This window comes from Scyliorhinus torazame, chromosome 1 (assembly GCF_047496885.1).
Source record: "Scyliorhinus torazame isolate Kashiwa2021f chromosome 1, sScyTor2.1, whole genome shotgun sequence".
Lineage (NCBI taxonomy): Eukaryota > Metazoa > Chordata > Chondrichthyes > Carcharhiniformes > Scyliorhinidae > Scyliorhinus > Scyliorhinus torazame.
In genome coordinates this window covers 420235802-420259004 of record NC_092707.1, presented here as the reverse complement: position 1 = coordinate 420259004, position 23203 = coordinate 420235802, and the positions used below count along the sequence as shown (strand labels likewise).

Sequence of the window (23203 nt, the reverse complement as noted above, 5' to 3'; positions counted from 1 at the left end):
GCTCAGTGGACTAAACAGCTGGCTTGTGACGCAAAACAAGGTCAGCAGCGCGGGTTGAATTCCCGTACCGGCCTCCCCGAACAGGCGCCGGAATGTGGCGACTAGGGGCTTTTCACAATAACTTCATACTTGTGACAATAAAAGGTGATTATTATATTATTATTATTATTGCCGTGCAAAGCTGTGTCCCAATATGGGAAAATATTAATCGAGGTTTTGTTTCAGGAAAATGAAGACGAAGATGAGTGGGGACATCTGTGCAACCTGGCGGACTTTGCACTCTCTCTGGAAAACACCATGGAAGAAATACACAAACATTCCCATATCAACTTTAAACTCCGGGTTGGTAAGTGGCTGCAGCAGGTAGGTCAGGGCAGAGAGTGGAAAAGGAGAAGGGTTCATTATGGATAGATTGTAGAAGAGAGGGTTTGAGGATCAGTACGAATGAACAATGGAATGGTGAAGTTCCTCGGTTCATCAACGTTTACCGCACAGAAGGTGCCCATTCGGCCCATCGTCCCCATGTTGGTAACAAAGGTCTGACTGCACTTATCCCACTTTCCAATGCTTGGCCCACAGCCCTGGAGCTTCTGGCAATATAATTGAATATCTAAACCCTGCGTAGATGTTAGCAGTGTTTCTGACTCAGCCACCCTTTCAGGCAGTGAGTTCCAGACTCGCACTACCTTCCGAGTGAAAAGGTTTCTCCTCAACTCCCCTCATCGCCTTCTACCTCTTACCTTAAATCCACGCTCCCTGGTTACTGACCCCTCTGTGGATGGGGAAAGTGCCTGTCCACCCACACTGTCTAATCCCCTCAGAATCTTATCCTCCTCTCTCAGGTCCCCTCTCAACCTTCACTGCCCCAGGGAAACCAGCCCCAGCCGACCCACTCTTTCCTCATAGCTCACACCCTCCATCCCAGGCAGCATCCCGGGCAATCTCCTCCGCACCCTCTCCAGAGCAATCACTTCCTTTCTATAGTGTGGCGACTGGAACGGCACACAGTACTCCAGCTGGGGCCTAACCAGCGGTTTATACAGCTCCAGCATAACCTTCCTGCTCTTGTACTCTATACCTTGGCTAATAAAGGGAAGGAAATACAGGGGGAGACAGTGGACTATTGTCATAGATTATCATAGAATCTACAGTGCAGAAGGAGGCAATTCTAACCATCGAGTCTTCACTGGCTCTTGGAAAGAGCACCCTACCCAAGGTCAACACCTCCACCCCATCCCCATAACCCAGTAACCCCACCCAACACGATGGGAAATTTTGGTCACTAAGGGCAATTTATCATGGCCAATCCACCTAACCTGCACATCTTTGGACTGTGGGAGGAAACCAGAGCACCCGGAGGAAACCCACGCACACACGGGGAGGATGTGCAGACTCCGCACAGACAGTGACCCAAGCCGGAATCGAACCTGGGACCCTGGAGCTGTGAAGCAATTGTGCTATCTACAATGCTACCGTGCTGCCCCGGACTGGTGATGAACATAAGAACATAAGAACTAGGAGCAGGAGTCGGCCATCTGGCCCCTCGAGCCTGCTCCGACATTTAATGAGATCATGGCTGATCTTTGTGGACTCAGCTCCACTCTCCGGCCCGTACACCATAACCCTTAATCCCTTTATTCTTTAGAAAGGTATTTATCTTTTTCTTAAAAACATTTAAAGAAGGAGCCTCAACTGCTTCACTGGGCAAGGAATTCCAGAGATTCACAACCCTTTGGGTGAAGAAGTTCCTCCTAAACTCGGTCCTAAATCTACTTCCCCTTATTTTAAGGCTATGCCCCCTAGTTCTGCTTTCACCCGCCAGTGGAAACAACCTGCCCGTATCTATCCTATCTATTCCCTTCATAATTTTATATGTTTCAATAAGATCCCCCTGCATCCTTCTAAACTCCAATGAGTACAGTCCCAGTCTACTCAACCTCTCGTCATAATCTAATCCCCTCAACTCTGGGATCAACCTAGTGAATCTCCTCTGCACTCCCTCCAGTGCCAATATGTCCTTTCTCAGGTCGAGACCCACGCAGAGACCCAGGGCGATACGCTGGAAACCCGGGTTTCATGTCCTTACTGGTCTGGCCTACATGTGACTCCAGACCCACAGCAATGTGGCACGGTGACACAGTGGTTAGCACTGTTGCTTCACAGCTCCAGGGACCTGGGTTCGATTCCCGGCTTGGGTCACTGTCTGTGCGGAGTCTGCACGTTCTCCCCGTGTCTGCGTGGGTTTCCTCCGGGTGCTCCGGTTTCCTCCCACAGTCCAAAGATGTGCAGGTCAAGTGGATTGGCCATGATAAACTGCCCTTTAGTGTCCAAAAGTTTAGATGGGGTTACTGGGTTATGGGGATAGGGTGGAGGCGTGGGCTTAAGTGGGGTGCTCTTTCCAAGAGCCGGTGCAGACTCGATGGGCCAAATGGCCTCCTTCTGCACTGTAAATTCTATGATGATTCTATGAATGAAAAAACCTTTCTTAACCTTCCTTACCTGCCACTTTCAGGGATCTGTGCAAATGCACCCCTAGGTCCCTAATCTCTAGTACTCTCTAGGGTCTTACCGTTTAAAGTTTTACCTTTACCTAGTTGACCCTCCCCCAGTGGACGACCTCACACTTCTCCCAATTGAATTGTCATGACTCTGCCTACCTGACCAATCCATTGATATCCTCCTGAAGACTATGGGTATCTTCCTCACTATTCCTGTGTCATTCGCAAATTTCTGGATCATACAAGGACCGACATAATAACAGCAATTTGTATTTAAATACAACCGCAACAACTTGTGATCATACCAAAGACTTTAATGCTGGAAAGTGTATCAAGGTACTTTGCAAAGTACCTGCAGAATTACATCATGGACAGGTGAGCAAATATTTGCTCAAAGAAGAAAGTTCTTAATGAGGAGAGAAAGGCGAGGAATTTTAGCAAGGGATCCCAGAGGTTTAAGAGGTGGAGGAATTTGAAAACCAGGATGAGAATGTAAATTCATGATCCAGTCGGACTGGGCGTCAATGTGTTTGAGTGAACACAGGAGCTGTGGGTGGGATTTGCTGCATTTAGAATAAGAACAACAGAATCTTCGATCAGTCAAAATTGAAGGGCAGCCAGGTGAGTGTTGGAACAGTAAAAGGCATGAATGGGAGCTATTGCAGATGTGTTGAAGCCAGCATGGAGTTCGAGACATCTCCTCGCAGCTGGAGAGGAGCTTGGAGCAGGAGGGGAAGCATCCAATTGTTGTGGTCCATGTGGCTACCTCCAATACAATTAAACCTTAGAAAGCGGTACTACTCAGGGGGCTAGGGGCTGAGTAAAAAAGAAGGTCAGAAAGGTACGGAGGGGTCTTGGTGTCCTTGTACATGAATTACAAAAGGTTAGCAAGCAGGAACAGGGAGTGAGTGGGTCGACACATGGGACGCTGCTCTTTATTGTAAAGGGGATGGAATATAAAAGAGGCCTTGCTCCAACTGTACTGGACAAAGGTGAGACACACCTGTACTGTGTACAGTTCTGTCTCCTTGATGGAGGAATGTACTTTTATTGGAGCCGCTTTGAGAACATTCACTCGGCTGAAACCTCAGCTGGTCTTTTGAGGAAAGGTTAAGTAGCTTGGTCCCATCATTAGAGTTTAGAAGAACAAGAGGAGATCTTATTAAAGCATATATTATCCTGCGAGGGACTTGATAGGGTGCATTCTGAGAGGCGGGTTCCTCTTGTGAGGAAATCTAGAGCTCAGGAGCACGGTTTCAGAATAAAGGAGAAGGAATTTCCTCTTTCAGAGTGTCATCAATCTTTGGAATTCCCTTTCTCAGAGGCCAGTGAGGCGGGATCATTCAATACATACAAGGCTGAGCTAGATTTTGATCAACAAGACAGTTAAGTTGTGCGGGTCAGGGAGGAAAAAGAGGCGATGGCAACAATGAGCCCAGCGATGATCGTACTCAAAGGCAGGGCAGGTTCGAGGACCAGCTCCACCTCTTATTTCTTATGTTTATATTGTGAGATGGAATGGAGACCTGGGTAGGCATGAGGAATCATAGAAGGAGGCCATTCAGCCCATCGAGTCTGCAGCGGTTCTTGGAAAGAGCACCCTACCCAAGCCCACATCTTCACCCTATCCCCATAACCCAGTAACCCCACCCAACACTAAGGGCAATTTTGGACAGTAAGGGCAATTTATCATGGCCAATCCACCTAACCTGCACATCTTTGGACTGTGGGAGGAAACCGGAGCACCCGGAGGAAACCCACGCACACATGGGGAGGATGTGCAGACTCCGCACAGACAGTGACCCAAGCCGGGGAATCGAACCTGGGACACTGGAGTGGTGAAGCAATTATGCTAACCACTGTGCTACCGTGCTGCCCAGTAACCCCACCTAACCTTTTTGGGCGCTAAGGGCCACTGATCACGACCAATCCACCGAACCTGCTCACCTTTGGACTTGTTTCAGTTGCAAAATTTCAAAATCTTTCGGACTGACCTCTGCCAGACAAACACTCTGGTGGAATTTTATGGTTTTCTTTCAATGTTGTCTTGGGTGGGAATGGCGGAGGGCCGATGATAACAAGCTGCATTGCTGCTTTTCCCACCATATTCTCAAATAACCTGAGCAAAAATGGAAGATGTGGGGTGGGATTCTCCCAACGGGAGTCTAAGTGGCGACGCGGGAGTAAAAACCGGAGTGTTTCACTCTGGCGTCGGTGCCGGTTCCCAGACCCCATTCTGGGGCCTCCGTGGGGGCCCAGTGGGGGCCGCGCCATCCTGCGCATGCACGGGGAACTTCTTACGTGCGCCGGCCGCGACCCAACGTGGGGTCGGTGTTCAGGGGACGGCCACGCCAGGAAGTAGTCTCGGGGGGGGGGGGGGGGGGAGCCGGCCCGCCGATCAGCGCGCCCCGATCGCGGGCCAGACCCAATTGGAGGCCCACCCTGGTGAAAGAGCCCACCCCCCCATCCCCCACAGGCCGCCCCCCGACCGTTCCCGCCGGCAGCGACCAGCGGTGAATTGCGCCGGAGGGACTCTGTCTCGTCGGAGCGGCCCCCCGGCCCATCCGGGCCGGAGAATCGGCGGCCCCGCCAATTCCAGTGGCCAGCACCGCGTCAAACGCACCGGCACAAATGCCGCCCATATTCCGCCCCTTGGAGAATTGCGTGCCGGCGTTGGGGCATTGTGGCGCGGTTGCTCTGATTCTCCGGCGCGGGGCTCGGAGAATCGCCCCCCTGGAACCCACGAGTCCTGCTGACAGGTCGGGATCATATCTCCACCCATCTGAAAACACAAACACGCATGGACCTCCTCCCCACCCCGCAGACCCAGGAACAAAGAAAAGTACAACACAGGAACAGGCCCTTCGGCCCTCCAAGCCCGTGCCGACCATGCTGCCCGTCAAACATGAAATCATCCACACGTCCGGGGTCCATATCCCTCTATCCCCATCCTATTCATGTATTTGTCAAGATGCCCCTTAACTTCCCTGCTTCTACCACCTCCTCCGGTAGCGCGTTCCAGGCACCCACTACCCTCTGTGTAAAAAACTTGCCTCGTACATCTACTCTAAACCTTGCCCCTCTCACCTTAAACCTATGCCCCCTAGTAATTGACCCCTCTACCCCGGGGAAAAGCCTCTGACTATCCACTCTGTCTATGCCCCTCATAATTTTGTAGACCTCCATCAGGTCGCCCCTCAACCTCCGTCGTTCCTGTGAGAACAAACCGACTTTATTCAACCGCTCCTCATAGCTAATGCCCTCCATACCAGGCAACATCCTGGTAAATCTCTTCTGCACCCTCTCTAAAGCCTCCACATCCTTCTGGTAATGTGGCGACCAGAATTGAACACTATACTCCAAGTGTGGCCTAACTAAGGTTCTATACAGCTGCAACATGACTTGCCAATTTTTATACTCAATGCCCGTCCAATGAAGGCAAGCATGCCGTATGCCTTCTTGACTACCTTCTCCACTTGTGTTGCCACTTTCAGTGACCTGTGGACCTGTACTCCTAGATCTCTTTGACTTTCAATACTCTTGAGGGTTCTACCATTCACATTTGTCCGGATTAAACTCCATCTGCCATCTCTCCGCCCAAGTCTCCAAACAATCTAAATCCTGCTGTATCCTCTGACAGTCCTCATCGCTATCCGCAATTCCACCAACCTTTGTGTCGTCTGCAAACTTACTAATCAGACCAGTTACATTTTCCTCCAAATCATTTATATATACTACAAACAGCAAAGGTCCCAGCACTGATCCCTGCGGAACAACACTAGTCACTGCCCTCCAATCATAAAAGCTTCCTTCCATTGCTACCCTCTGCCTTCTATGACCTAGCCAGTTCTATATCCATCTTGCCAGCTCACCTCTGATCCGGTGTGACTTCACGTTTTGTACTAGTCTACCATGACGGACCTTGTAAAAGGCCTTACTGAAGTCCATATAGACAACATCCACTGCTCTACATGCATCAATCATCTTTGTGACCTCCTCGAAAAACTCTATCATGTTAGTGAGACACGACCTCCCCTTCACAAAACCATGCTGCCTTTCGCTAATACGTCCACTTGCTTCCAAATGGGAGTAGATCCTGTCTCGAAGAGTTCTCTCCAGTAATTTCCCTACCACTGACGTAAGGCTCACCAACCTGTAGTTCCCTGGATTATCCTTGCTACCCTTTTTAAACTAAGGAACAACATTGGCTATTCTCCAGTCCTCTGGGACATCCCCTGAAGACAGTGAGGTTCCAAAGATTTCTGTCAAGGCCTCAGCAATTTCCTCTCTAGCCTCCTTCAGTATTCTGGGGTAGATCCCATCAGGCCCTGGGGACTTATCCACCTTAATATTTTTCAAGACATCCAACACCTCGTCTTTTTGGATCTCAATGTGACCCAGGCTATCTACACACCCTTCTCCAGTCTCAACATCCACCAATTCCTTCTCTTTGGTGAATACTGATGCAATGTATTTAATACCTCGCCCATTTCTCACAGGAACGACGGAGGTTGAGGGGCGACCTGATGGAGGCCTCCAAATAGTTCTAGGGATGTAGAGGAAAGGATGGCGAGGATGATCCTGGATAAGAGCGAAAGTAACAGGGTAGTTATTATGGGAGACTTTAACTTTCCAAATATAGACTGGAAAAGATATAGTTCGAGTACATTAGATGGGTCGTTTTTTGTACAGTGTGTGCAGGAGGGTTTCCTGACGCAGTTTGTTGACAGGCCAACAAGAGGCGAGGCCACGTTGGATTTGGTTTTGGGTAATGAACCAGGCCAGGTGTTGGATTTGGAGGTAGGAGAGCACTTTGGGGACAGTGACCACAATTCGGTGACGTTTACGTTAAGGATGGAAAGGGATAAGTATACACCGCAGGGCAAGAGTTATAGCTGGGGGAAGGGAAATTATGATGCCATTAGACGTGACTTGGGGGGGATAAGGTGGAGAAGTAGGCTGCAAGTGTTGGACACACTGGATAAGTGGAGCTTGTTCAAGGATCAGCTACTGCGTGTTCAGTCAGGCAGGGAGGAAGGTGCCGAGCGAGGGAACCGTGTTTTACCAAAGAAGTGGAATCTCTTGTTAAGAGGAAGAAGGAGGCCTATGTGAAGATGAGGTGTGAAGCTTCAGTTGGGGCGATGGATAGTTACAAGGTAGCGAGGAAGGATCTAAAGAGAGAGCTAAGACGAGCAAGGAGGGGACATGAGAAGTATTTGGCAGGAAGGATCAAGGAAAACCCAAAAGCTTTCTATAGGTATGTCAGGAATAAGCGAATGACTAGGGAAAGAGTAGGACCAGTCAAGGACAGGGATGGGAAGTTGTGTGTAGAGTCTGAAGAGATAGGCGAGATACTAAATGAATATTTTTCGTCAGTATTCACTCAGGAAAAAGATAATGTTGTGGAGGAGAATGTTGAGCTCCAGGTAAATAGATTAGATGGCATTGAGGTACGTAGGGAAGAGGTGTTGGCAATTCTGGACAGGCTGAAAATAGATAAGTCCCCGGGACCTGATGGGATTTATCCTAGGATTCTCTGGGAGGCCAGGGAAGAGATTGCTGGACCATTGGCTTTGATTTTTATGTCATCATTGGCTACAGGAATAGTGCCAGAGGACTGGAGGATAGCAAATGTGGTCCCTTTGTTCAAAAAGGGGAGCAGAGACAACCCCGGCAACTATAGACCGGTGAGCCTCACGTCTGTAGTGGGTAAAGTCTTGGAGGGGATTATAAGAGACAAGATTTATAATCATCTAGATAGGAATAATATGATCAGGGATAGTCAGCATGGCTTTGTGAAGGGTAGGTCATGCCTCACAAACCTTATTGCGTTCTTTGAGAAGGTGACTGAACAGGTAGATGAGGGTAGAGCAGTTGATGTGGTGTATATGGATTTCAGCAAAGCGTTTGATAAGGTTCCCCACGGTAGGCTCGTGCAGAAAATACGGAGGCTGGGGATTGAGGGTGATTTAGAGATGTGGATCAGAAATTGGCTAGCTGAAAGAAGACAGAGGGTGGTGGTTGATGGGAAATGTTCAGAATGGAGTTCAGTCACAAGTGGAGTACCACAAGGATCTGTTCTGGGGCCGTTGCTGTTTGTCATTTTTATCAATGACCTAGAGGAAGGCGCAGAAGGGTGGGTGAGTAAATTTGCAGACGATACTAAAGTCGGTGGTGTTGTCGATAGTGTGGAAGGAAGTAGCAGGTTACAGAGGGATATAGATAAGCTGCAGAGCTGGGCTGAGAGGTGGCAAATGGAATTTAATGTAGAGAAGTGTGAGGTGATTCACTTTGGAAGGAATAACAGGAATGTGGAATATTTGGCTAATGGAAAAGTTCTTGAAAGTGTGGATGAGCAGAGGGATCTAGGTGTCCATGTACATAGATCCCTGAAAGTTGCCACCCAGGTTGATAGGGTGGTGAAGAAGGCCTATGGAGTGTTGGCCTTTATTGGTAGAGGGATTGAGTTCCGGAATCAGGAGGTCATGTTGCAGCTGTACAGAACTCTGGTACGGCCGCATTTGGAGTATTGCGTACAGTTCTGGTCACCGCATTATAGGAAGGACGTGGAGGCTTTGGAGCGGGTGCAGAGGAGATTTACCAGGATGTTGCCTGGTATGGAGGGAAAATCTTATGAGGAAAGGCTGATGGACTCGAGGTTGTTTTCGTTGGAGAGAAGAAGGTTAAGAGGAGACTTAATAGAGGCATACAAAATGATTAGGGGGTTGGATAGGGTGGACAGTGAGAGCCATCTCCCGCCGATGGAAATGGCTGGCACGAGGGGACATAGCCTTAAACTGAGGGGTAATAGATATAGGACAGAGGTCAGAGGTAGGTTCTTTACGCAAAGAGTAGTGAGGCCGTGGAATGCCCTACCTGCTACAGTAGTGAACTCGCCAACATTGAGGGCATTTAAAAGTTTATTGGATAAACATACGGATGATAATGGCATAGTGTAGGTTAGATGGCTTTTGTTTCGGTGCAACATCGTGGGCCGAAGGGCCTGTACTGCGCTGTATTGTTCTATGTTCTATGTTCTATTTCCTCTGGCTCCACACATAGATTCCCTCCCCTGTCCTTCAGTGGGCCAACCCTTTCCCTGGCTACCCTCTTGCTTTTTATGTACGTGTAAAAAGCCTTGGGATTTTCCTTAACCCTATTTGCCAATGACTTTTCATGACCCCTTCTAGCCCTCCTGACTCCTTGCTTAAGTTCCTTCCTACTTTCCTTATATTCCACGCAGGCTTCGGCTGTTCCCAGCCTTCTAGCCCTGACAAATGCCTCCTTTTTCTTTTTGACGAGGCCGACAATATCTCTTGTTATCCAAGGTTCCCGAAATTTGACTTATTTGTCCTTCTTCCTCACAGGAACATGGCGGTCCTGATGTCAGGTGTTGATTTACCCTCAAACATCCGCCCCCAATCTACGTTCTTCAGTTCCTGCCTGATATTGTTGTAATTAGCCTTCCCCCAATTTAGCACATTCATCCTAGGACCACTCTTATCCTTGTCCACCAGCACTTTAAAACTTACTGAATTGTGGTCACTGTTCCCGAAATGCTCCCCTACTGAAACTTCTACCTCCTGGCCGGGCTCATTCCTCAATACCAGGTCCAGTACAGTCCCTTCCCTAGTTGAACTGTCTACATATTATTTTAAAAAGTCCTCCTTGATGCTCCTTACAAATTCTGCCCCATCCAAGCCCCTAGCACTAAGTGAGTCCCAGTCAATATTGGGGAAGTTAAAGTCTCCCATAAAAACAACCCTGTTGCTTTTACTCCTTACCAAAATCTGTCTACCTACCTGCTCCTCTATCTCGTACTGCAACTGTGATATTCTCCCTAACCAGTAGCGCAACTCCTCCACCCCTTTTGCATCCCCCTCTATCCCTCTATCAGGCAGAGTAAGAGAGCGAGGCAGGTCGTGCAGAAATCTCCTGTGGCCATTCCCCTGCAGAACAGATATACCACTTTGGATACTGTTGAGGGGACTGGCCTCTCAGGGGAAAACAGCAACAGCCAAACTTGTGGCACCACAGTTGGTTCTGCTGCAGAGGGGAGGGGGGATAAGTGTGACAGTGCAATAGTTATCGGGGATTCAATTGTAAGGGGAATAGACAGGCGTTTCTGTGGCCGCAAACGAGACTCCAGGATGGTATGTTGCCTCCCTGGTGCTAGGGTCAAGGATATCTCGGAGCAGGTACAGGACATTCTGGAGGGGGAAGGTGAACAGCCACTGATCGTGGTACACATCGATACAAATGACATAGGTTAAAAAAATGGGATGAGGTCCTAAAAGCAGAATACAGGGAGCTAGGAAGGAAGTTAAGAAATCGGACCACACAGGTAGTGATCTCAGGATTACTGCCAGTGCCACGTGCTAGTCAGAGTGGAAATGACAGGACATCTCGGATGAATACGTGGCTGAAGAGATGGTGTCAGAGGGACTGTTTCAGATTCCTGGGGCATTGGGTCTGGGGGAGGTGGGATCTGTACAAACTGGACGGGTTACACCTGGGCAGGACTGGAACTGATGCCCTAGGGGGGGCCATTTGCTCGAGCGGTTGGGGAGGGTTTAAAATAATATGCCAGGGGGATGGGAACCTACGCAAGGAGTCAGAGACAGAGGGAGCAAGGACAAAAGCAAAAGGTAGACAAGTGAATAGGAAAAGAGACAGGTGGAGAAACCAGGGACAAAATTCAAACAGGGCAGGGGAGAAAAATATTGGGAGCAAGACAAACATTGTGAAAAAGACAAACTGAAAGGCTCTGTGCCTTAATGCACGGAGCATTTGCAATAACGTGGATGAACTAATCACGCAAATAGATCTAAATGGGTCTGATATAATTGGGATGACGGAGACATGGCTGCAGGGTGACCAGGGATGGGAATGCCCCAGGGTTCTCAGTATTTAGGAAGGCCAGGCATAAAGGAAAAGGTGGTGGTGTGGCCCTGCTGGGTAAAGAGGAAATTAAGATAGTCGTGAGACAGGACATTAGCTCCGACATTGTGGAATCTGTATGGGGAGAGTTGAGAAATACTAAGGGACAAAAAACATTAGTGGGTGTCATATATAGACCCCCAAACTGCACTGGTGAGGTTGGGAATGGCATTGAACAAGAAATTAGAGATGCATGTGTTAGGTAATGGGTTAAGAGACACTACAATTAGTTGTCTCATTTATGTTAAGTGTCCAATAATTGACACTGATATGTAAAGGGGCTTCAGGTGGCCTCTGAGTCTGGCGATGTGTGGTTAGAGTTTGTGCAGAGTCTGTTGGAATGAAATAAAAGTGTGTTGGTGAAAAACGAACAGAACTTTTGACTCTTCATATCACAGCATCTAAAACGTCACCATGTAATCAGGGAAATATCGGTGATCATGGGTGATTTTAATCTTCACATAGATTGGGAAATCAAATTAGCCACAATGCCGTAGAGGAGGAATTCCTGGAGTGTGTACGGGATGGTTTTCTTGACCAATATATGGAGGAACTAACTAGAGAGCAGGCCATCTTAGGCCGGGTACTGTGTAATGAGAAGGGAATCATTGCCAATCTGGCTGTACGAGACCCCTTGGGGATGAGCGACCATAACATGATAGAATTTTTTATCAAGATGGGAGAGTGAAGTAGTTGATTCAGAGACTAGGGTGCTGAATCTTAATAACGGGAACTATGAGGATATGAGGCTTGAGTTGGCCTTGATAGATTGGGGAGAGTTACTTAAAGAGATGACAGTGGATAGACAATGGCAAACATTCAAGGAATGCGTGGGGGAACTACAGCAACTGTTCATTCCGGCCTGGCACAAACGCAAAGGGGGTAAGAGGGCCAATCCATGGCTTACAAAGGAAATTAGAAACAGTATCGGATCCAAGGGAAAGCATACAGATTGGCCAAGAAAAATAATAGGTCTGAGGATTGGGAGCAGTTTAGAATTCAGCAAAGAAGGACAAAGGGATTGATTAAGAAGGGGAAAGTACAGTACGAGAGGAAGCTTGCAGGGAACATAAAGACTGACACTAAGAGATATGTGAAGAGAAAGAGATTGGTAAAGAGAAATGTAGGCCCCCTGCAGACACAAACAGGGGAATGCATAATAAGGGACAAAGAAATGGCTGAGCAATTGAATACATACTTTGATTCTGTCTTCACAAATGAGGACACAAATCAGATCCCAGAATGTTGGAGAATGAAAGGTTTAGTGAGAGGGAAGAACATAAGAAATAGGAACAGGAGTCGGCCATCTGGCCCCTCGAACCTGCTCCGCCATTCAATGAGATCATGGCTGATCTTTTGTGGACTCAGCTCCACTCTCCGGCCCGTACACCATATCCCCGAATCCCTTTATTCTTTAGAAAGGCATCTATCTTTTTCTTAAAAACGTTTAAAGAAGGAGCCTCAACTGCTTCACTGGGCAAGGAATTCCAGAGATTCACAACCCTTTGGGTGAAGAAGTTCCTCCTAAACTCAGTCCTAAATCTACCTCCCCTTATTTTGAGGCTATGCCCCCTAGTTCTGCTTTCCCCGACCAGTGGAAACAACCTGCCCGCATCTATCCTATCTATTCCCTTCATAATTTTATATGTCTCAATAAGCTCCCCCCGCATCCTTCTAAACACCAATGAGTACAGTCCCAGTCTACTCAACCTCTCGTCATAATCTAATCCCCTCAACTCTGGGATCAACCTAGTGAATCTCCTCTGCACTCCCTCCAGTGCCAATATGTCCTTTCTCAGGTAAGGAGACCAAAACTGAACACAATACTCCAGATGCGGCCTCACCAACACCCTATACAATTGCAGCATAACCTCACTAGTCTTGAACTCCATCCCTCTAGCAATGAAAGACAAAACTCGATTAGCCTTCTTAATCACCTGCTGCACCTGCACATCAACTTTTTGCGACTCGTGCACCAGCACACCCAGGTCCCTCTGCACAGCAGCATGTTTTAACATCTTACCGTTTAAATAATAATCCATTCTGCTGTTATTCCTCCCAAAATGGATAGCCTCACACTTGGCAACATTGAATTCCATCTGCCAGACCCTAGCCCATTCACCTAACCTATCCAAATCCTTCTGCAGACTTTCCAGTATCCTCTGCACTTTTTGCTTTACCACTCATCTTAGTGTCGTCTGCAAACTTTGACACAGAGAAACACCCATTTATCCCCACTCTCTGCTTTCTGTTAGTTAACCAATCCTCTACCCATGCTACCACTTTACTCTCAATGCCATGCATCTTTAGTTTATGCAGCAACCTTTTGTGTGGCACCTTGTCAAAAGCTTTCTGGAAATCCAGATATACCACATCCATTGGCTCCCCGTTATCTACTGCACTGGTAAGAGCCTCAAACAATTCTACCAAATTATTCAGACACAACCTAACCTTTATGAACCCATGCTGCGACTGCCCAATGGGACAATTTCCCTCCAGGGGCCCCGCTATTTCCTCCTTAATGATAGATTCCAGCATTTTCCCCACAACCGAAGTTAAGCTTACCGGCCTATAATTACCCGCTTTCTGCCGACCTCCTTTTTTAAACAGTGGTGTCACGTTTGCTACTTTCCAATCCTCTGGGACCACCCCAGAGTCTAGTGAATTTTGATAAATTATCACTAGTGCGTTTACAATTTCCCTAGCCATCTCTTTTAACACTCTGGGATGCATCCCATCAGGGCCAGGAGGCTTGTCTACCTTTAGCCCCATTAGCTTGCCCAATACTGCCTCCTTAGTGATTACAATCATCTCAAGGTCCTCACCTATCATATCTTTATTCCCATCAGTCACTGGCATGTTATTTGTGTCCCCCACTGTGAAGACTGACCCAAAAAAACTGTTCAGCTCCTCAGCCATTTCCCCATTTCCTATTATTAAATCTCCCTTCTCATCTTCCAAAGGACCAATATTTACCTTAGCCACTCTTTTTTGTCTTATATATTTGTAGAAGCTTTTACTATCTGCTTTTATGTTCTGAGCCAGTTTACTTTCATAGTCTACCTTACTCTTCTTTATAGCTTTTTTAGTAGCTTTCTGTTGTCCCCTAAAGACTTCCCAGTCCTCTAGTCTCCCACTAATTTTTGCCACTTTGTATGTTTTTTCCTTCAATTTGATACTCTCCCTCACCTCCTTAGATATCCACGGTCGATTTTTCCCCTTTCTACCGTCTTTCTTTTTTGTCGGTATGAACCTTTTCTGAACACTGTGAAAGATCGCTCGGAAGGTTCTCCACTGTTCCTCAACTGCTTCACCATGAAGTCTTTGCTCCCAGTCTACCTTAGCTAGTTCTTCTCTCATCCCATTGTAATCGCCTTTGTTTAAGCACAAAACACTAGTGTTTGATTTTACCTTGTCATCCTCCAACTGTATTTTAAATTCCACCATATTGTGGTCGCTCCTTGCAAGAGGATCCCGAACTATGAGATCATTAATCAATCCTGCCTCATTACACAGGACCAGATCTAGGACCGCTTGTTCCCTTGTAGGTTCCATTACATACTGTTCCAGGAAATTATCCCGGGCACATTCTATAAACTCCTCCTCAAGGCTGCCTTTACCAACCTGGTTAAACCAATCGATATGCAGATTAAAATCTCCCATGATAACCGCTGTACCATTTCTACATGCATCCGTTATTTCTTTGCTTATTGCCTGTCCTACCATCCTGTTACTATTTGGTGGCCTATAGATTACTCCTATCAGTGACCTTTTCGCCTTACTATTCCTGATTTCCACCCAAATTGATTCAACCTTGTCCTCCATAGCACCAATATCATCCCTTAATATTGCCCGGATGCCATCCTTAAACAACAAAGCTACACCACCGCCCTTACCGTCCATTCTATCCTTTCGTATAGTCTGATACCCTTGGATATGTAACTCCCAGTCGTGACCATCTTTTAACCATGTTTCAGTCATGGCCACTAAATCATAGTCATTCACGATGATTTGCGCCATCAACTCATTTACCTTATTTCGTATACTGCGAGCATTCAGGTAAAGTACACTTATGCTGTTTTTTATGTCTTTGTTATGAATCCTAACACCTTGATCAGTAACTTTCCGCAATTTATTTTTCCTCTTACCCTTTCTCCTAATTTTCCTTGTCTTTGAACCAATATCTCTACATAATAACCTGTCACGTAACCTGCTGCCTTGATCTCCATTAACCATTATACTGTCCATAGCTTTACACTTCCCTTCCCCCCAACTTGCTAGTTTAAAGTCCTTGTGACCAACCTATTTATCCTATTCGCTAGAACACTGGTCCCAGAATGGTTCAGGTGAAGACCGTCCCAACGGTACAGGTCCCTCCTGCCCCAGTACTGATGCCAATGCCCCATGAAATGGAATCTCGCACCACTCCTTTAGCCACGTGTTAACTTCTCTAATTTTCTCAACCCTATGCCAATTGGCACGTGGCTCGGGTAGTAATCCAGAGATTATAACCCTGGAGGACCTGTTCTTTAATTTAGTCCCTAGTGTTTAATAATCCCCAAACAGGTCCTCTTTCCTAGTCTTACCTATAAGACCATAAGACATAGGAGCGGAAGTAAGGCCATTCGGCCCATCGAGTCCACTCCACCATTCAATCATGGCTGATTTCAACTCCATTTACCCGCTCTCTCTCCATAGCCCTTAATTCCTCGAGAAATCAAGAATTTATCAACTTCTGTCTTAAAGACACTCAACGTCCTGACCTCCACCGCCCTCAATGTTGTTAGTCGAAACGTGGACCACAACAACTGGATCCTCCCCCTCCCTCTCCAAAATCCTTTCAAGCCGATCAGAGATGTCCCTCACCCTGGCACTGGGCAGGCAACATACCATGCGGGACTCTCGATCTGGCTTACAAAGGATGCCATCAATCCCCCTAATTATAGAATCCCCTACAGCTACCACTTGTCTTTTTGCTCCCCCCTCTTGAATGGCTTCCTGTACCACGGTGCAGTGGTCAGTCAATGCATCCTCCCTACAGCCCTCTTCCTCATCCACACAGGGAGCAAGTACCTCATACCTGTTGGACAAGGTCAAGGGCTGAGGCTCCTCAACTCCTGAACTCAGGATCCCCCTACCTGCCTCCCTTGCAGTCACACCACTCTGTCCCTGACCACTGTCCGAATTAACAGAACTTATTCTACCGGGTGTGACTGCCTCCTGAAACAAAGCGTCCAGGTAATGTTCCCCCTCCCTGATGTGCCGCAGTGTGTGCAGCTCGGTCTCCAGCTCATCAATTCTGAGCCCAAGTTTCTCGAGCAGCCAACACTTGCTGCAGATGTGGTCACTGATGGTCTCAATGGGATCCACCAGTTCCACCATCATACAGCAACAGCACATCACCTGTCCAGCCATATTCAACTAGTTAATGAATTTAAATAATTTTTAAAAAATTTTATAGAACCTCAAGAATAAACCCGAACACCAACAAAAACACAGCCCTCTCTCGCCACTCACCCGAACTCAGTCAATCACCTAAACTCAGATGCACTCTGTTCCAATCAGCACTCCGTGTCTAAAGGCGCTCCTCCTTTTGTGCACTCACCTCTCCCAGCACTCCCGGCTCTCTCCTCCCGTGCTTTTTAAATCTCCCGGCTCTCTTCTCCGGCGCTGTTTTCGCTGTCCCGGCTCTCTCTGCTCCCGCGCTGTTTTCGCTGTCCCGGTTCTCTCCTCCCGCGCTTTTTAAATCTCCCGGCTCTCTCCTCCGGCGCTGTTTTCGCTGTCCCGGCTCTCTCTGCTCCCGCGCTGTTTTCGCTGTCCCGGTTCTCTCCTCCCGCGCTTTTAAAATCTCCCGGCTCTCTCCTCCGGCGCTGTTATCGCTGTCCCGGCTCTCTCTGCTCCCGCGCTGTTTTCGCTGGAACTGAGGGAGATCATATTAGTTGAGAAATGGTGCTGGGGAAATTGATGGGATTGAAGGTGGATAAATCCCCAGGGCCTGAGAATCTGCATCCCAGAGTCCTTAAGGAGGTGTCTCTGGAAATAGTGGATGCATTGGTGGTCATCTTCCGGGATTCTATACATCTGGAACTGTCCCTGCAGATTGGTGGGTAGCTCACATCACTCCAGTATTCAAAAAGGGAGGTTGAGAGAAAGCAGGGAATTATAGACCAGTAAGCCTAACATCGGTAGTGGGGAAAATGCTTGAATCCTTTATCAAGGACTTTATAGCGGAACATTTAGAAAGCAGTGGCAGGATCAGTCAGAGTCAGCATGGATTTATGAAGGGAAAATCATGCTTGACAAATCTGTTGGAATTCTTTGAAGATGTAACCAGTACAGTCGACAAGGGGGAGCCAGTTGATGTGGTATATTTGGACTTTCAGAAGGCGTTTGACAAAGTCCCGCGTAAGAGATTATTGTTCAAAATTAAAGTGCATGGGATTGGGGGAAATGTATTGAGGTGGATAGAAAACTGGTTGGCAGAGAGGAAACAAAGAGTAGGGATTAATGGGTCCTTTTCAAATTGCCAGGCAGTAACCAATGGGGTTCCACAGGGATCGGTGCTGGGACCCCAGCTATTCACAATATATATTAATGATTTGGATGAGGGAACAAAATGTAACATCTCAAAGTGTGAGGTTATTCATTTTGGAAGCAAAAACAGGAAGGCAGATTACTACCTGAATGGTTGTAAATTGGGAGAGGGGAGAGTGCAGCGGGACCTGGGTGTCCTTGTGCACCAGTCGCTGAAGGTAAGCATGCAGGTGCAGCAGGCGGTAAAGAAGGCTAATGGTATGTTGGCCTTCATTGCGAGAGGTTTCGAGTATTCATAGAATTTACAGTGCAGAAGGAGGCCAGTTGGCCCATCGAGTCTGCACCGGCTCTTGGAAAGAGCACCCTACCCAAGCCCACACCTCCAACCTATCCCCATAACCCAGTAATCCCACCCAACACTAAAGGCAATTTTGGACACTAAGGACAATTTAGCATGGCCAATCCACCTAACCTGCACATCTTTGGACTGTGGGAGGAAACCGGAGCACCCGGAGGAAACCCACGCACACACGGGGAGACGTGTAGACTCCGCACAGACAGTGACCCAAGCCGGGAATCGAACCTGGGATCCTGGAGCTGTGAAGCAACAGTGCTAACCACTATGCCACCGTGCTGTCCTAATCCTGAGTATAGAAGCAGGGATATGTTGCTGCAGGGCTTTTGTGAGACCACACCTGGAGTATTGTGTGCAGTTTTGGTCTCCTTCTCTGAGGAAGGATGTTCTTGCTCTCGGGGGAGAGCAGCGAAGGTTTACCAGACTGATTCCAGGGATGGCAGGACTGTCATACGAGGAGAGATTGACTAGGTTGGGATTGTTCTCGCTGGAGTTCAGAAGAATGAGGGGGGATCTCATAGAGACTTATAAAATTCTAACAGGACTGGACAGGGCAGATGCAGGGAAGATGTTACCAATGATGGGTGTGTCCAGAACCAGGGGTCACAGCCTGAGGATTCAGGGTAAACCATTTCGGACAGAGATAAGGAGACATTTCTTCACCCAAAGAGTGGCGAGCCTGTGGAATTCATTACCACAGGAAGTAGTTGATGCTAAAACATTGAATATATTCAAGAGGCGGCTGGATATAGCACTTGGGGAGAATGGGATCAAAGGCTATGGGGAGAAAGCATGATTAGGCTATTGAGTTGGATGATCAGCCATGATCGTGATGAATGGCGGAGCAGGCTCGAAGGGCCAAAAGACCTCCTCCTGCTCCTATCTTCTATGTATGTATCTTCCGCTGGCTGTTGGGTGGCCTGTAGTAAACCCCCAACATTGTGACTGCAAACTTCTTATTCCTGATCTCTAGCCATATAGCCTCACTGCCCTCTGAGGTGTCCTCCCGCAGTACAGCTGTGATATTCTCCCTAACCAGTAGCGCAACTCCGCCACCCCTTTTACATCCCCCTCTATCCCGCCTGAAACATCTAAATCCTGGAACGTTTAGCTGCCAATCCTGCCCTTCCCTCAACCAGGTCTCTGTAATGGCAACAACATCATAGTTCCAAGTACTAATCCAAGCTCTAAGCTCATCTGCCTTACCCGTAATACTTCTTGCATTAAAACATATGCACTTCAGGCCACTCGTCGCGCTGTTTTCTGCAACATCTCCCTGTCTGCTTTTCCTCAGAGCCATACTGGCCCTATTCCCTAGTTCTCCCTCAATTTTTTCATCTTCCGACCTACTGCTCCGATACTGTCCCTCCACCTCCCACCCGTCTTTGGAACTCTCTTCCTGAAAAGCTGGTGGAAGCAGAGTCTTTGAATATTTTGAAGAAGGAGCCGGATAGATTCTTCCTAAACAAGAAAGTAGAACCTTGCAATAACTGACCAAGGTTCCTCAGGCAGCACCCTCCAAACCCACGACCAGTACCATCTAGAAGGACAAGAGCAGCAGATACCTGGGAACCCCACCAGCTGGAGGCTCCCCTCCGAGTCACTCACCACCCTGACTGGGAAATATATCGCCGTTCCTTCACTGTCGCTGGGGCAACAGCCTGGGAACTCGCTCCCTAACAGCACAGTGGGTGCACCTACACCTCAGGGACTACAGCGGTTCACAAAGGCAGCTCACCCCCACCTTCTGAAGGGTAACTAGGGATGGGTAATAAATGCTGGGCCTAACCAGCCTCGCCCACATCCCGTAAATGAATCAAAACACAAGGGGCGAGAGTGTACTGGGATGTGGGCAGGATGCAGATTTGACCTTGCTGTCAGGTCAGCCATAACCTTATTAAATAGCAGAGCGGGCTGGAGGGGCCCAGAGCCTCTCCTGCTCCTTGTTCGCATCTGAGTCAGACATTCGTGATATTTCAGCTCTTCAGGTTACCTGAACTTTAATGAATCCAGATCTTAGAGATTCCTCACTTCCGCCATCTCCTTCCTTCCCTCCTGCTCCCCACCTACTCTCACCCCTCCACACAACGGGGGTCCGGACTGGACCGTTGGCCCGTTGCTGAGCGAGCTCAGTGATTTGACTGCTGACCCCTGTCTCTTTTTACCTTTTGCCAGGGTTCACCCAAGGACCTGCCGTCGCCGGTGTCATTGGAGTCAGGAAGCCACAGTTTGACATCTGGGGTTTGACGGTGAATCTCGCCAGTCGCATGGACAGCACTGGCATGAGTGGCAAGATCCAGGTGACAAAGGAAACCTGTAGCATCCTTGAGCCTCGTGGCTTTGCTTTCGAATTCCGAGGTCCAGTCTTCGTTAAGGGAATATCTGAGACTCTCGGTGAAGTCACCACATATTTCCTGGAAGGGAGAGTGACGCAGGTGATGAAGCATAGGTGGATGAGGAGGCAAAGTGCCCAGCACTCCTTCTCCCTCATCCTGTCTGGTCTATCGCAGAAGAGTACGCCATCGAAACTCCCTCTATGAGCGGATAAAATGATACAATGCACTGATTGAACAAATGGGCCACGTTCCTGCGCTGCTTGGCATTTCAGCTCAAAGGAAACTGCCACCAAATTTAATTAGTTTCAAAATGTCACAGACAAAATAATGTTGTGAATTTATGGAGGACAGACAATGTAATGTTTATATATAGTTGGACTGAACTGTAATTAGATGGCATGGTGCAAGACCAGGTTGTGAATGCACAATACAGTCCTGGAATCAACAATTTTGTCATTGTACAAAGTACGCTATCAGTGTGTGAATGCTGAGACTAAGCTCCCCTGGGAAGGAGCAATGTTTCCCCCTGGCGTGCGCTGAAGCAGCTCCTTCCAGCTGGCCTCCGAGTGGAGCTGCACGAGGAGGAGATGAATATTTGGAGACAACTGGCGGTTCAAACCTCTGGGAACGATGGCTGAGGACAAAAATAACCAGGAGAAGGGATGGGAATAAAATCCCTGTGTCACTGTCTCAAACTATGGCCAAAGTGCTGGCGGAGCAGACATCACTGGAGTGCCCCACACCATGGGTCAGACTGGAATCTCCACAACAGCAGCAACTGGAATTGGGAACTAGATGGAAGAAAAGTGGGAGATAAATCAGAGGAGAAAAAAAAGACCAGTTTGTTTGCAAACCCCAGTTAAAGTATCAATGTAATAATCCCAATCACACTGTTCAGTAATTATATCAAATTTACACAATATATAAAGGAATAAGAATTGAGCTGCTGAGTATTGTATTAAGATAAGGGTTGGGCTAGGGATTGGTACAGAAGGAGTGATAACTGTGTTGAGGATGGTTTACATGGAGCGTTTATACTGGAGAGCATCGATAAAGGACTCTTGAATATTAAATCAAGCTTAAAGGAAATTGGGTATTTTGTGTTCCAATCATTTCACTGCAGTATTCCCAGACACAGAATTCTCATGAAAATTGGGCATTTGAAGACATGCCATCAATGGTGAAGGGATCAAATTTGGGAGATCATCCTGAATGTGGGAAATAGGGAGTAACAGTTACTCGGGCTGAGGGAGTTTTTATTCAATTACAGGACGTGGGAGTCGCTGGTTAGGCCCAGCATTTATTACCCATCCCTAGTTGCCCTTCAGAAGGTGGGGGTGAGCTGCCTTCTTGAGTCGCTGCAGTCCCTGAGGTGTAGGTACACCCACTGTGCTGTTAGGGAGGGAGTTCCAGGATGTTGCCCCAGCGACAGTGAAGGAACGGCCGATATATTTCCCAGTCAGGGTGGTGAGTGACTTGGAGGGGAACCTCCAGGTGGTGGGGTTCCCAGGTATCTGCTGCCTCTATCCATCGAGTTGGTAGAGATCGTGGGGTTGAAAGTTAGTCTTAAGGAACCTGGATGGTGTTGAGCTTCTTGAGAGTTGTTGGAGCTGCGCTCACCCAGGCAAGTGGAGAGTATTCCATCGCACTCCTGACTTGTGCCTTGTAGATGGTGGGTAGGCTTTGGGTTTGGACTTGGCATGGATTCCCAATGATTCCAGTTCTGCTTGGCCTCCTTGATGCCACACACGATCAAATGGGAATCAGGGGGAAAACTCTCCGCTGGTTGGGGTCGTACCCGGCACAAAGGAAGATGGTTGTGGTGGTTGGAGGTCAATCATCTCAGCTCCAGGACATCACTGCAGGGGTTCCTCAGGGTCGTGTCCTAGACCCCAACCATCTTCAGCTGCTTCATCAATGATCTCCCTTCCATCAGAAGGTCAGAAGTGGGGATGTTTGCGGGTGACTGCACAATGTTCAGCACCATTCGCGACTCCTCAGATACTGAATCAGTCCCTGTCCAAATGCAGCAAGACCCGGACAATATCCAGGCTCGGGCTGACAAGTGACAAGTTACATTCGTGCCACACAAGTGCCAGGCAATGAGCATCTCCGACAAGAGAGGATCTAACCATCGCCCCTTGGCATTCAATGGCATCACCATCGCTGAATCCTCACAATCAACACCCTGGGGGTGACCATTGATCAGAAACTGAACTGGATTATCCACATTAATACTGTGGCTACCAGAGCAGGTCAAAGGCTGGAATCCTAGCGAATAACTCACCTCCTGACCCCTCAAAGCCTAACCACCAAATACAAGGCACAATCGGCAGGGAACAATGTGGTGACATGTCCTTGGACTTGGGGTGTCTCGCCCTCGGGATCGGGGAGTCTCTCCCTCGGGATTGGGGAATCTCTCCCTCGGGATCGGGGAATCTCTCCTTCTGGATTGGGGAGTCTCCCTCGGGATCGGGGTGTCTCCCTCGGGATCGGGGAGTCTCTCCCTCGGGATCGGGGAGTCTCCCTCGGGATTGGGG

The 23203-nt window shown here is 48.1% G+C and overlaps 1 protein-coding gene across 1 annotated transcript in view; it reads left to right on the top strand.

Annotated features, from left to right (window-relative positions):
- Positions 1–21716, top strand: part of LOC140428672 (adenylate cyclase type 8-like) — a 377241-nt gene extending 355525 nt beyond the window's left edge. The window contains exons 17-18 of the mRNA XM_072515387.1: positions 226–346; positions 20503–21716. Of these exons, the coding sequence (XP_072371488.1) occupies positions 226–346; positions 20503–20867 (486 nt within the window). The 3' untranslated portion in view covers positions 20868–21716. The remainder of the gene's footprint in view (positions 1–225; positions 347–20502) is intronic.
- Positions 21717–23203: the final 1487 nt, after the last annotated feature.